This window comes from Rhinolophus ferrumequinum, chromosome 3, assembly GCF_004115265.2.
Source record: "Rhinolophus ferrumequinum isolate MPI-CBG mRhiFer1 chromosome 3, mRhiFer1_v1.p, whole genome shotgun sequence".
Taxonomy (NCBI): Eukaryota; Metazoa; Chordata; class Mammalia; order Chiroptera; family Rhinolophidae; genus Rhinolophus; species Rhinolophus ferrumequinum.
In genome coordinates this window covers 15,525,771-15,538,681 of record NC_046286.1, presented here as the reverse complement: position 1 = coordinate 15,538,681, position 12,911 = coordinate 15,525,771, and the positions used below count along the sequence as shown (strand labels likewise).

Genomic DNA, 12,911 nt, shown 5'->3' with positions numbered 1-12,911 from the left:
GATAAATCGTACTTAGGCTGTATAATCCATATAAAGCATGTAATTTTATACGTCGCTGGATTCAGTTTGCTAGTACTTTGTTGAGGAATTTCACATCTAATATCTAATAGAGGATATTAATCTATAATTTTCTTTTCTTGAGATGTCTTGGTCTGGTTTTGGTATCAGAATAATTCTGGCTTTACAAAATGACTTTAAAAATGTTCTCTCCTCTTCTATTTTCTGGAAGAGTTCGTAAAAGATTGATATTAATTCTTCTTTAACCATGTAATAGAATTCAGTAGTGAAGTAAACTGGTTCAGAGATTTTCTTTGTGAGAGGTTTTGTTTTGTTTTATTTTGTTTTGTTTTGTTTGTTTAGTGACTTTCTAAAATTAATTCTGTAAGATTTGTATTCTTTATCATATGTGGCCACTTATTTCTCTGCTTGTTTAGTTTAGTGGTCAACTGATACTTGGACTTTATTTACACTAGGAATGAACAAGTTCTTTACCAACGGGCTCTATGTGCATGGAAATACATGCCTTCGACACTTGGCCTGGCAGTTGACGACTGTGCACAGAACCTCACAGTTACTCACTGGTGATACCTGGGGCCTTCTCAGGTCTTCCCTGAGCATGAATACAGCCCTGGGCTTTTGTTTAGCCCTACACTAGTGCATGACATTCAATGTCTGCAGGAATGCACTGGACCTCCTCAAACGGCCTTCCAACGTGTCATTTCCTAGCTTTTTATTTTAATCTTTTTGGTTTGCCTATTGTTTGTCCCACTTATTATCTATTGCCTCTGGTAGCTGCAAAGTTAAACAATTATCTTTAAAAGTTTTCAACCACAACCTTCTCCCCCACCCCCCTGAGGAAAAGACCTTTCTCCACTGGCTAGCTCCAAGTCAGGTCAGATAAAGACAATCTTGCAAGTGGGATTTTCCAGGGGACTGCCAGCCAGGTCAAATAATGAGAATTTTCTAGGAATGGGGTTTTGGAGTAGTTCCAACCCAGTTCTGCCCCTTCCAGTGGCTGCAGGGCTACAGGTTTGCACTGATAACAAGCTATTCATTTTCAAGGTTACTGTGGAGCTGTAGGAGGGGGTGTCAATAGGGCAGGTTAAAATGTCATTATGCTTGCTGTTTTTTTATCAAGATTCAGCCTTTTTATTTTCTTTTTTTTTAAATTTGGGTAAATTGGGTAAACACTCCCTGAATTGCTGCAAGCCTTTAGTTAATTTCCAGAGTTCTGAAGAAGTTGATTTTGACCATTTTTTTTTTTACCAGATTTCTCATTGGTTTTGAAGAGGCAGTTCTTGGAATCCTTACTCTGCCATTTTTGCCGACATCTCCCTGAGCCATACATTTTTAAATTTCCTATAGGAAACCTTCCGGATTCATGTGGGTTAACCCTTCATTTGTCTGTTTATTTGCTTGGCTCTCAGTCGTCTTTTGAGTGCCCACTGTGTCACTGTTTGAAGTACTAGGGCTATGACGGTGAGTGAGGTGTGGTGCTTGGTGCTATCAAGGAAGCTCGGGAAGTGCTTTTTTATAGCAACAAAAGCAGGTTTGGAAGTTTCCAGAAGAGACTAGGAGAGAAAAGGGAATATTACCATGATTTCTCCGGAGACGTGCACCTGCTGGTGAATTCTGTAGGTTTTCTGGGCCTGGAACTTTTACCTTGTTCTCGTTCATCTTTTAGTCAGCTCGAATGTCATTTCCTCAGATAGGTCTTTTAGACCTACCCTATCTAAAGTCACTTTCCCTTTCGTGATTCTCTGGCTTGTCTCACTCTTTATTTACCTCAGAAGAATGATTATTTCGTTTTTAGTATATTTATTCATTTATCCTCTGCCTCATTGACCAGAACATAATCTTTCCAACAAAAGGAACAATGTCTGTCTTGGTCTGTATAGTATCTCTGGCTGCTTTGAATCAAAAAATTACTCAACAAATATTTTCTGAATGAATTTAATGAACAAATACAAGAATATATTTTTAAGAAATGAGTGTCTTAGTCTTACCTTCATTTGCAGCTTTGTCACCCATCCCATTAGATAGCTTATAGGAAATGAGTGTTTTATGTAAAGTTTTTGACAGTTCTCCATGCTTAATTTTTGAGTTAACAGAACCCTAGTCTCAGCCAATATCTGATCAGTAATTTGAGACACTGAGTAGTCTCAATTCCAAGAATCCATATGAATGGTAGTGAATACTAGCATTTCCTTAGGGTTTTGAACTCTGTAAAGCATTCTCTTGCCTAAGATTTTATTTTATCCCTTGGTCTTGGGTGAAATTATCAAACCATTGAGAATCTGATAAAGAATGTTTTGCTTGGTTACAGAGTTTTAGGTTACAATTCCTGGAAATTAGTCATTTTTTTAACTTTTAACTTATAAATTACGACACATTATTTCAATAACCTGTCATAGCCTCAAAAAACACATTGCAAGAACTGAATCAGATTTCCTGGGTTCGAATCCAGTCTGAGACCCTTACTAATAGTATATCCTTATTCAGGTTATCAAATTCTTTAAGCCTGTTTTATTTTTGTGACAATGGCAAAATAAGAATGCCCATTTCGTGGGATTCTTAGGAGAATATAGCAAATATAAAGTAGATAGCACAGTGCATATTTTATAAATCTTAGCTATGACCCAAACTGATGTAACGTTATTAGTCACAGGAAATTTTATAATTTTCCCATGTCATGAAATTAGTAACTATTATGAGCCTTCTTCTTCCAAATATTAGTCCTTGTTTTTTGAAATAACATAGTTTCCTTGAATGTTTACAGCAATAATTGAATTACTGTTCTATACATTTGCAATCTTATGAAAGGCCTGAAGTATAGCAGAAAATATATCATGAGGCTGTTTACGTCTAATGTTATCCTAGAGGATAGAAACAAAAGCAATGAGAACAGCACTCACTAAGATAACACTTACTGAGTACCAGGCCCTATTCTAAGTGCTTTTCTTGAATCATCCCTTCTCAATGATACTATTTACCCTTATTTTAAACATGAGGAAAATGAAGTACCAATTAAGTAATTTACTCAAGACCACACAGCTAGTAAATGGAAGAACTATGATTTGAACCAAAGTTTGTCTGGCTCTAGAGTTGACTACACAAATGAGCAAATCTCCTTGGTTTAAAATGTCCTTCAGAATGCCTGAAGTAAGATGATTAGACCCAATTTCTAGCTTTATTCCATTCCAAGTTGCTTCCATATTAAGTTTTCTAAACCACAGCTCTAGTTATAGACATGTGTACCCAGAAAGTATTCCTGGAGTGATCATTTTCAGCTGCCTGAGCCTGATGCTACGGCCTCGGTGTTCTGACCCATCTTTGTGTGCAGAGTGATAGTCTAACTAAGGTGGATCTTTGACTATTCTCTAAAAACACTCTTCATTTTCTCTCTGCTGTGTGTTATATTTGTAACACTAACTGTGACTTAATTTTGATCCCTTTATAAGACTTTGCTCCTAAGTAAACTTAGAGATTAGAAAAAATATTTTCTAAACTAAGCACCTCATTTTTGATTCAGAAAATAGGATAACCATGTTTATAACCAGCCTTTTCTAAAACAATATGGTGTGGCTGTCTTGACCATGAAATTTACCCAAACAAAATAATGGTGACTGGTAATAAACACCATCAGAGAGCTATGATTTGTGGTTTATATGTAGAATCAACTTATTGTGTACCTATGTCTTCGTCTGACCAAAGTCACCTAGACATGTGGATCCCAACCCCTCTAAATATCTCTAATATTATGATTTAGTCATCACCAGTCTCTTGGTAGATCCAAGTTTTCTTCCTTCACTGGTTCTTTCCCCTTCATCTGTCAGATCCTGGGACTCTGTGCTGAGCAACATCTAGTGGCTTCACATCTCACTCAAAATAAAATCTAAAGCCTTAACGAAGGTGCTTTGTCATATCAACAATCTCTCTGCCACCCTCTTCCTTGTTTGTTTTGCCCTAGCCATATTCATTCCTTCATTCAGCAAGTATTTATTGAGCTCCTATTAGGCACCAGGAATTAGATGCAAGGCAAGTGTCTGTTGAAGCATGGAGTTCAGATATTGCATAGCCAAAACTGACACATGTCAATGTGTGTGTAGATAATGTAGTATATATATTTTACGTATGTATGTGAGTATAAGAAATAAATACATTTATTATATTATCTAAATATATTTTGTAAATATAAATACATTTTATAAATATAGCTATGTAGCTCTGTATCTATATCTCCGTGTGTATACACATACATCCCCCACATACAGGTTGAGGTGACTACTTGCTCACAGACCCCGAAAGCAGACTAAGTACAATTAAACCTCCCCACCTTTCTCATGAAACTTCATACTTGTATAAACTATGGACAGTTTTAATAAACAGCACAATAATTGACTGAAGCACCTGTGTGCCGACCAAAGATAAATGCTCATCTCCTTTATTCTGTTCACTGAACAATCCACACACGGATAGTTCAACCAAACTTTGTTTCGTATGTTTTGATAAAGAGAACATTTTTCCCTAAATCTCTTCCTCTTCCTATAGGGTTTGCTCTGTTCTCAAAACAGGGAACATTGCTGTATCCACAGAACTGAAGAAGAGAAGTTGTTCATATTTTTATTTTAATGTTAAACTATATCTTATGTTCCATTTTATTTATTTAAGTATTTACATTTTAATTTGTTTAATTGGCATTCCATTAACCTACCAGTATGGTTTACTTTTCTTTTTTCTTTTGTTTAAAATGTAAGAATACATGTTTAGATGCGTCTTGCATTTTTAGCTTCATTATACTTTGTTTTCTCAAGATAACTACTAAAGGATTGCTAGGTCATAAAAGATTCATCAACACAGCATAAATAGTTATATTTATGACCCAAAGCACTCCCAAGGCATTAATATTTGGGTCCTGTTTAGACTGTGTTTTAAAGCAATGTTTCTTTCTAATTCAGAATTCTCACTGTAAGTACCTGCCCACCAGCAGAGAGTCATTCTATTTTAAAAACAAACAAAAAACAAATAGAAATGCACTTGAATTTTTGAACTCTGTTCACCTATTGTTTTTAACGTAGGGTAGCATACACTCACACTTTTTTTTTTTTGCTATTAAGTTTTACTGTTTACTTATATAAGGAAAAAAAATAATAAACTTTTTTTTCTGTTAAATTACAACGAATCAGGTTCTGTAATAGAAATGGACCTGCATCGAATTGATTGACATCTTACATAAAGTCATGATGTGTGCATCATAAAAGGCATACGTTACAAAATTTTCATTGCATGAGAGTCAGAAATTTGATGCATAAGTGTCAATCCTGTCACTCACTAATTGTGTGACTTGGGCTAAAAGAGAAAATGTACTCAGAACCAACTAATAAATAATAATGATTTTGCTACCACTGTGTTCTGATTTAGCAGCAAGTGTGGGGATGTAACCACATTGTTAAGTGGCCAGATGCTGTTACGTGGTGACATTGACTCAGATAGCTACTCATCCTACACTAGTGAGAGGAGATTCTGTCTCTGCTCATAATTAGAAACAGGTACAAAAACGAGCAGAGTGATTAGTGAAGCTGCTCAGCTCCTATGCTGATGTTCTAGGCAAATTCCGTGTTGTTTGCATTATTACAATTACTTCATCAGTTGTACTTATTTGCAATGAAACATGTTCATTTGTTCTTGAAACCTTATCTTTAATGGTCTCTTACCAATATTATAACTTGTATGCAGCTTCTGCCCACGTGGATATGTCCCAGTGCCATCTTAGCAACCAATAATGGCGTTCTTTGGGGACTCCATTGTGGGGCATTCAAGACCTAGTCCCTCCAGCTAACAGAAGAAGCTCACTCTCATTACTGCTCTGCAGCCTGCCAGGGCTCAATGGCTGATAGCCAGAGTTGTGGCTGTGATAGATTCTTGGCCCTTTGCACTGCATGTTGACCAAAATATTGAGGAGAGAGATCAAGTAGCAGAGCCAAGGGCACTCCAATGGAGTTCTGAACAGGAAAGTTATTTTATTTAAAAAAAAAAAATTCACTCCCACTGGTAGCTTGACGATATGAACCTAATATGGAGATTTTGGAGGCGATGGTATATTGTACAGGAAATTTCTTACATAGACTCATGTTTCTTTGCTAGCCCAACTTTTAAAATCCTGGAATGGACCCAGAAAATATTAAATTGTGCTGGAGTATCTCGCAAACTACTTCTCATTCATCAGCCTTGAAGAGCATATGTAGATTACCTAAGAAAGTATTTATAAATGCAGGAGATTGCATCTGAAACTATTCTTTTGTTGCCTTCTTTTCTGCTTGGCCCTAAAGACCAAGATGGCGTCATTTTGCAATGACAGTTTGTTGCTTTCCAATCCACTAGTCCAGCCACAAAGGCCATGGTGAAACTTGCATGTATGATATCTGGTCCACAAGAGATTTCCCAGGAGGCTACATTCCCTTCACCATTTTCTGCCTTTAATACCTGAATTATGACTTGTGACACTAATTCAGGAGATTTTGTGTGAAGTCACCCTGTCCTTTATTGCGTAGCTTCCACAGGAGGAAAGAGATGCGTCTGATAGCTGTAGATTATTTGTTATCCCTCTTCAAATTTATAAGTTTGGAGAAGATCCTACTCTTACACTTCTTTTTTTATTAAGTCTTTTCACTATCCCACCCCAGTACAGCACTGTTAATCTGCTTTATCTATCCTCTGCATTTTTCATTCAGACGCAGTTCTTTTTTTGAATGTTCTGTTGGAGAGTTGTTCAGGCATTTGGGCAATCTATTTTCCTCTTTAGAAACTACTGAGGGAAAGGCCTTTAAGTTGGGTCAACATCTCTTCAGAGAACACAGTCCAAATTTAGAATCATTGTTCAGAGTTTATAAATGAAAGGTATTTCTAGATCGAAATGTATTTTACATTTTATTATGTACTCATATTGTCTTGTTTAGTTAATATCTCACTTTTGAATTTATTATAAATATATAAAGTCCTGTATCCTTTATTTCTTAAAAAAGTGATATGGTTATACAGCAGTCTTAATTTTATATTCCCATGAATAGAGAAACTCATAACCTCCTTTTTAATATATGAGAGAAGTACTTCTGAAAATAACATGAGGTATTATTTTTTCAGAAGAGACTCTTGGTCGGTTGACTTGATACAGTAGTATCAAACTTTTCTTGAAGTGATAGAATAAAACTTGGCATATTTTTACAGCAGCGTGTATGGATAGAAGAAGGGGAGGGGAGGATCAGTCTGTCGATTCTTAACTCCTTCTCTTCCATCAGTCTTAATAACCTATTCTAAGCAAGATTTCAGTCCTTGATGTCTTTCTCAATCCATTGTTATCACTGCCTCTGTCAGTCTGTAGTTATGAATGTCAAATTGAAACAGCTGAGCAGAATTTATGTCCAAAAGATTATTGCTTATAATTTATCAATAGGTGTCAGGCAGAGTGCCATGCACTGGTTCTTGGTCCCAGGGCAAGACTCTCAATACTTCTGCCCTCTGCATCTTGGTATCAGAGTTGCCAAGGAAAACACAGCACGGTGAAGCTGTGGATGGAACAATGCTATACTCACAATGGAGGGAACCCTGTCCCCTCACCTTGGAGGACAGCTGCAGCGATGGGGTTGGACAGGTACCATGTGCTGCACGCACTTTAAGCAGAGACAAAAGCAGAGACTGTGCCTGAAACGACGGTATCCCCACACCAGGTGATGAGCCTGGCCCCGGCTGTGTGGGCTCATTATCTCTGGGTGAGGAAGTGTTTCAGGCCGAAGGCACATCCTTATGTGACTAAGTGGGGGTTGAAAGACTATGCACGTGAGACTGCCCTTCCCAACAATAGGAAAGTGTGTCTTTGATAAAAGCATTTCCTCCTAAATCCTTCAGATGCCAAAAAGCCATATCCATCCCTGGGAAAGTCAGAAGAACCAGAGCTGGAGGTTCAGAAATGACTGAGGTATTTGGAAGAAGCTGGTGGTTAGAGGAGGAGAAGTGAACATGTGGCTTGCCAGGCTGCCGCTGTGATCCCTAAACCCCCAACGCCCATATTCAGAGTGCATGGACAATCTCTAGGCTTATTCTTTGCTTTCCCCAGTCTGTTTCCACCACAAATACCATAATAAGGTGTTTTTTAAGCCTTCCTTCCCATGTACATCTGTCCTTTCTATTCATCTAACTGGTATTTCTCTTGAATAAAGAGATTGGGTTGGGGTACGATCTATACGGAGGAATTATATAACATTTTATAAAAACGTATTTTTTAAAAAGCAGCCTAAATAAAGAAAAAAATCATACCGTTTTCCTGTATGGGAAGGCTTAATATGAAAATGCCAACCCTTTCAAAATTAATACATATTTCATTAATTAGAATTCCAGTGTTTTTTGGAATGAAATTAACTAAATGACTTAAAAGTTTTTGAAGAGTAAATGTGATTAGACATCAAAATTATTAGAAATATAAACTAGCAAGGCCAGTTTGCTCTACCAGATATTAAAATTGATCATAACACTGCTAGTAACAAAAGAGAACACAATTGGCAACAAAAGCAAATTCACAATCTTTTCTGCCAAAGCTAAAAAAAAAAAAAAAAAAAAAAAAAAATTAAAGAAAATAGTAACTTCCATTCTGTTTCACATTCTTGACACAAAAGTTTCTAAACTACCAACATTTGCATTGAATTAATATTCTAGAAACTTGTAGTCATTACAGAGACTCTACCTAAAAAGAATTCATAGGGAACAGCCGTGAACTAAAAAGCATTTAACTTCATAGGCTATCGTATACTTCATAGTCTTTCACCTACTCTCATCTTCTCTCTCAGATTTTCTGTAAATTTGACTTAATATCTTTCTCACAGAATTTTGTCTCACAGAACCTGAACAATAATGTACCTCCACAATAATGAAGTTAATATTTTATGAAAACAAACAAACAAACAAAAACCTAGAGAGTACATCTTTTTTCTCTATTAAAAAACTACTTGGAAGATGACACGGAACATTGGTTTTTAAATTGAATTTTTGAAGGGTCTTAGCACAGTCAGCTTACAATTTGTTTGATATGGTAGTGCAAGCCTCGTGTTTTCAAGAAGGGTGGAAATACCTTTTGCATATGTGTTACCACCTCTGGAGCTTGCCTGGGTGGACCTCCTTCTATCAGCCCTTTCTTCACATTCCAGAAGTTTCTGCGAGATACTAAATGAGGCAGCAAGATATAATGGACCACCAGGGACCCATTCTACTGTTTCCTTTAATTCATTATCTTTCTCTTCTCTCTCTTTCTCGCTTCAAAAATTACATTTACTTCCTAATTATTTTAGGTGCCCAATCACCTCCCATTCTCTGTCTTCAGATGCCATAAATCCAGAGTCACCCCCTGTATATGCAGAAAGATCTGGATGTTCTGCAAGGGGGAGGAGGGAAAAGGCAAGAAGGTGGGAGGAGAGGAAGAGGGGAGGGAGAAGGACTAGAAATTGGAGGATCCTCTTTCATGGTAGGCTGCAGTTTTAAAAAGCTCAACTCTCCTACACAAATGAAGCCCTGTTTTATTCTCAGCTGCTCTGCCTAGTGACCTCTCCATCACTTTCTCCCTTCTTAAAAACAAAACGACCTCTCCCTTTCTTGACACACTGTTTTGAATCTTTTGAATCTGTGTCCTACGGCTACCAGTGGAGAAGGTCCAGCCCCAAAACATAATTTGCCATGTTAGGGAAAAACCTGTTTTATTGTGTAGAATAATTAAGTCCCTCAAATTTTGCACCTTGCTTAACCAGTTTAGCTCTGTGACCTTATTTGCTCTCTCATTCTTGAACCATTTCTTCTCTTCTCCTCTCAGCGACTCTGTGTTTCTCAGTTCTGGTCTACCCCTGGTTCTAGGCATTTCTCTCACTATCTCTTAGTTCTCAGGAATAGAGGGCAATACACGTTTGGAGAAGGGAAAGGTCATTGGGGCCTTTATCCAAAATTTAAAATTGATTTTCCTTTCCAATCACAGATCAGTTTTACAGTATTTCATTTCACATTTAAAAGAATAATTGTAGAAAAGGATTTATTGCTTTTCACATTTGGAAGCCAAGTCAACAAACAAATTTTTGTCTCCCTGAAAATTTCCAGAAATCTGTAATCAGTACATTCTCACTACCTATAAATAACTGTTTTAGGGTCATTTGAGATACAAAACCTATTGTTAATGATACTATCTACTTCAGGACATTTTGTCCTCTCCTTCCGTTTGAGATGTGCTAACTTTTTCCAGTGAATACACGTTTCTTCTGAGAAGGCAGCAATTTTGTAAATATAAGAAAATATTCCTGAAATAAACTAGAGGTATAATTTTTTTAATTGAATTTTTGAACATTCCTTAAAATATTAAAGTTTTTGAATTCCTGAAATATAGGGAAAAACGTAAGATCCTCCTTTATTCCCCTCTGGCATACTATAAATTCTTTATTTACTATTTCTTTTTTAGCTTTGTCTCTGTTCTCTAAAAACTGATTTTTATTTTTTTCAGGAACTTATCATGAGGTCTATGGTTGAGAAAATATGCCAGAAAACTAGTTTCCTGCCCTTCCTTATTCTCTGTCAGCAATTGATGTCATTGCTTCATTGTTTCTGAGCAGAAGTCATAGAAATGCTGTATTTTTTCAAAGTTATTACATAATTTCCCTAATAACAGTCTCAAGTAAACACTAACTTTCGCTATTTGATTTTACTTTTTAAATAAATTATTATAAAATCTGGGAAGCAAATGTCTTGACCAAATTTTGGTAAAAATCATTGCTTGACGTTATTACATCAGTTTCTTTATTTTTCAACCTTTATGTCATGCATTTTTATCCCAGGTTCATTCTCTTTCATGTGTACTAGCTACACACACCTTAACTGTAAAATTTTAAACAAGGTGTTTTACAAATATGAAAAGGCAACCTCTGTGACAGAAAGCTTACCTCACAGCATAGAACAACAGAACTGAGAATCCATGCTTCAAGAAGTAAAGAAAGAGATGATGGAATGTGTAGGAATGCACTCTTTTAAATTTCAGTGGAGTTTATTCTTTGCTTCTCTTCATCTTTCCACGTGTTCCTTGGTAGTATATACACCTGTCTTTCATTTGTGGGGAAACTCAGGGCCTCCTCGGTATTCAACCCCACTGGGCAACCTCACCTTTGATTCACCCTCCTCAGAATTATTTCTCAAATAGTCTAAATGGCTCAACAAATACCAACTATTCTCCTTTTCTGTCAAAACATTAATTATTTCTCCAAAGTTATTAGTTAAATCTTTATGTAACGTTACTCCAGGACTCTAGAAACAAGATTTTTGTATTTTCTATTTTGTGTGTTTACTTATTTGTGTGTGTATGTGTGTGTGTGTGTGTGTAAGGAGAGGAGGCTTAAATATTAAGGAATCAGAGGAGCTCTTTCTCAAAGAAGAACGTACTCTGATTATTCTATTTGATTTGTGTTTCTTTTTTTTTTTAAGTCCAGGAAATTATATTCTTATGATTAATTGTGGCATTTAAGTTCTTTTTCTTTCTGTCTGGGTAAGTCTCACTCATCCTTCCAGGCTTAGCTGAAATTCTAGCCCTAGGCGAGAGGGGATGAATGCCACTGACACGTGAATCCTCGCTTATGAAACTTATATTAGGGTTATTTATATCTAGATATTATTTTGTGTCCTTGTGTCCAAGCTCCTTTAAGCCAATGACTGTATCTTTCTCATTCCTTTCTCCTCTTAGGGGAAGCGATAGGGTACAGTAAGCAAGGGTAAGGCTTAAGGCTTCTCAGTGTAGACAGACATAGGTTTGAAGACTGCTCTGACACTGTCAGGCTTGCTTCCTCCAACACAGTAACCTCTCTGAAGCTCCATACCTGGCAGGTAGTTATGAGAAATAAATGAAGTGGTGCAAAGTATTTGTGACATTAGACAGTCGATAAATTAGTATTATCCTCTTCCTGTCTCTTACGGCACCTTTGCTGGGGCTAGCACATAACAGATATGAAGCAAATTTTTGTTGAGTGAATACATAGCTGAAATATAGAATTTCACTCTGTTATACATCCTTAACAAATAGAATGTATAGTTACTGGGTGATAACATCCGTGCCATCATGCCTGTGGAATCCCCAAACTGTATATATTTTAGAAATTTTTTTTTTGCCATTTCTGAATATAAGGATCATCTTTTCGTTTATTTCGTTTCAAATACCCTAAGATTTGGTTTGACTTTGATTGTATTTATGCCAAGAGTTAAACGATTAGTTTTGGAAATTTACCCCAAATCACCCATCGTTTCCTCCCTGCCTGTCTTCTGTACTGGTCTTGGTGGAGGTTAGGTTCTAGCCCTTTCGATGATTATCTTGGCATTCTTCCAAGTGGAGCCTTCTAATTTTAGAGTCAAAATGCTGGAAGAACAAACCACAGATGTGCATTGAAATATGCACAGTATGAGTACAGAGCGATATCTAAGAGTTATAATAAGAAAGGTCTTTAACCTAAAGATGTTTAAAAACTTAGTATGTTTCCTTTGCTTTTTCTTTGTCTCCTCCAAGAATACTACCTTATTTTTCCCACATCACACTGGGATTTGAGAAACTAAAAATATTTTATCAAAACATTTGTTTTCCAAGTGTAGTCTACATCTCTCATACATTTATTTATAGTTTATAATAGATTTTAAATATTAATATTTTCAACTCAAAAACAAGCTTTTGTTTCTGTGTTATATACTACAAAACATTTTGCACTTTATAGTTCAATTAGTCTGCTAAGAATTCTTAATAAAATCTCTTTTTTCTAAATGGATGTCAGAAATTTCACTATATATGAAGTTCCAAACTTTTTTAAAGCCTTGCTCTTCCTCTTTTGTTTGCCTAGAATAACCAATGATTCATCTCC

At 36.3% G+C, this 12,911-nt stretch overlaps 1 protein-coding gene across 5 annotated transcripts in view; it reads left to right on the top strand.

Annotated features, from left to right (window-relative positions):
* LOC117020570 (24-hydroxycholesterol 7-alpha-hydroxylase) overlaps positions 1 to 12,911 on the top strand; it is a 75,302-nt gene that overhangs the window by 28,320 nt on the left and 34,071 nt on the right. The window contains exon 8 of one of the 5 annotated variants that reach the window (XM_033103160.1): positions 1,270 to 1,484. The exons of the other annotated variants lie outside the window; for them this stretch is intronic. Within the exon in view, the coding sequence (XP_032959051.1) occupies positions 1,270 to 1,469 (200 nt within the window). The 3' untranslated portion in view covers positions 1,470 to 1,484. Of the gene's footprint in view, positions 1 to 1,269; positions 1,485 to 12,911 lie in introns of those variants that run through there. 5 annotated transcript variants of the gene reach the window in all.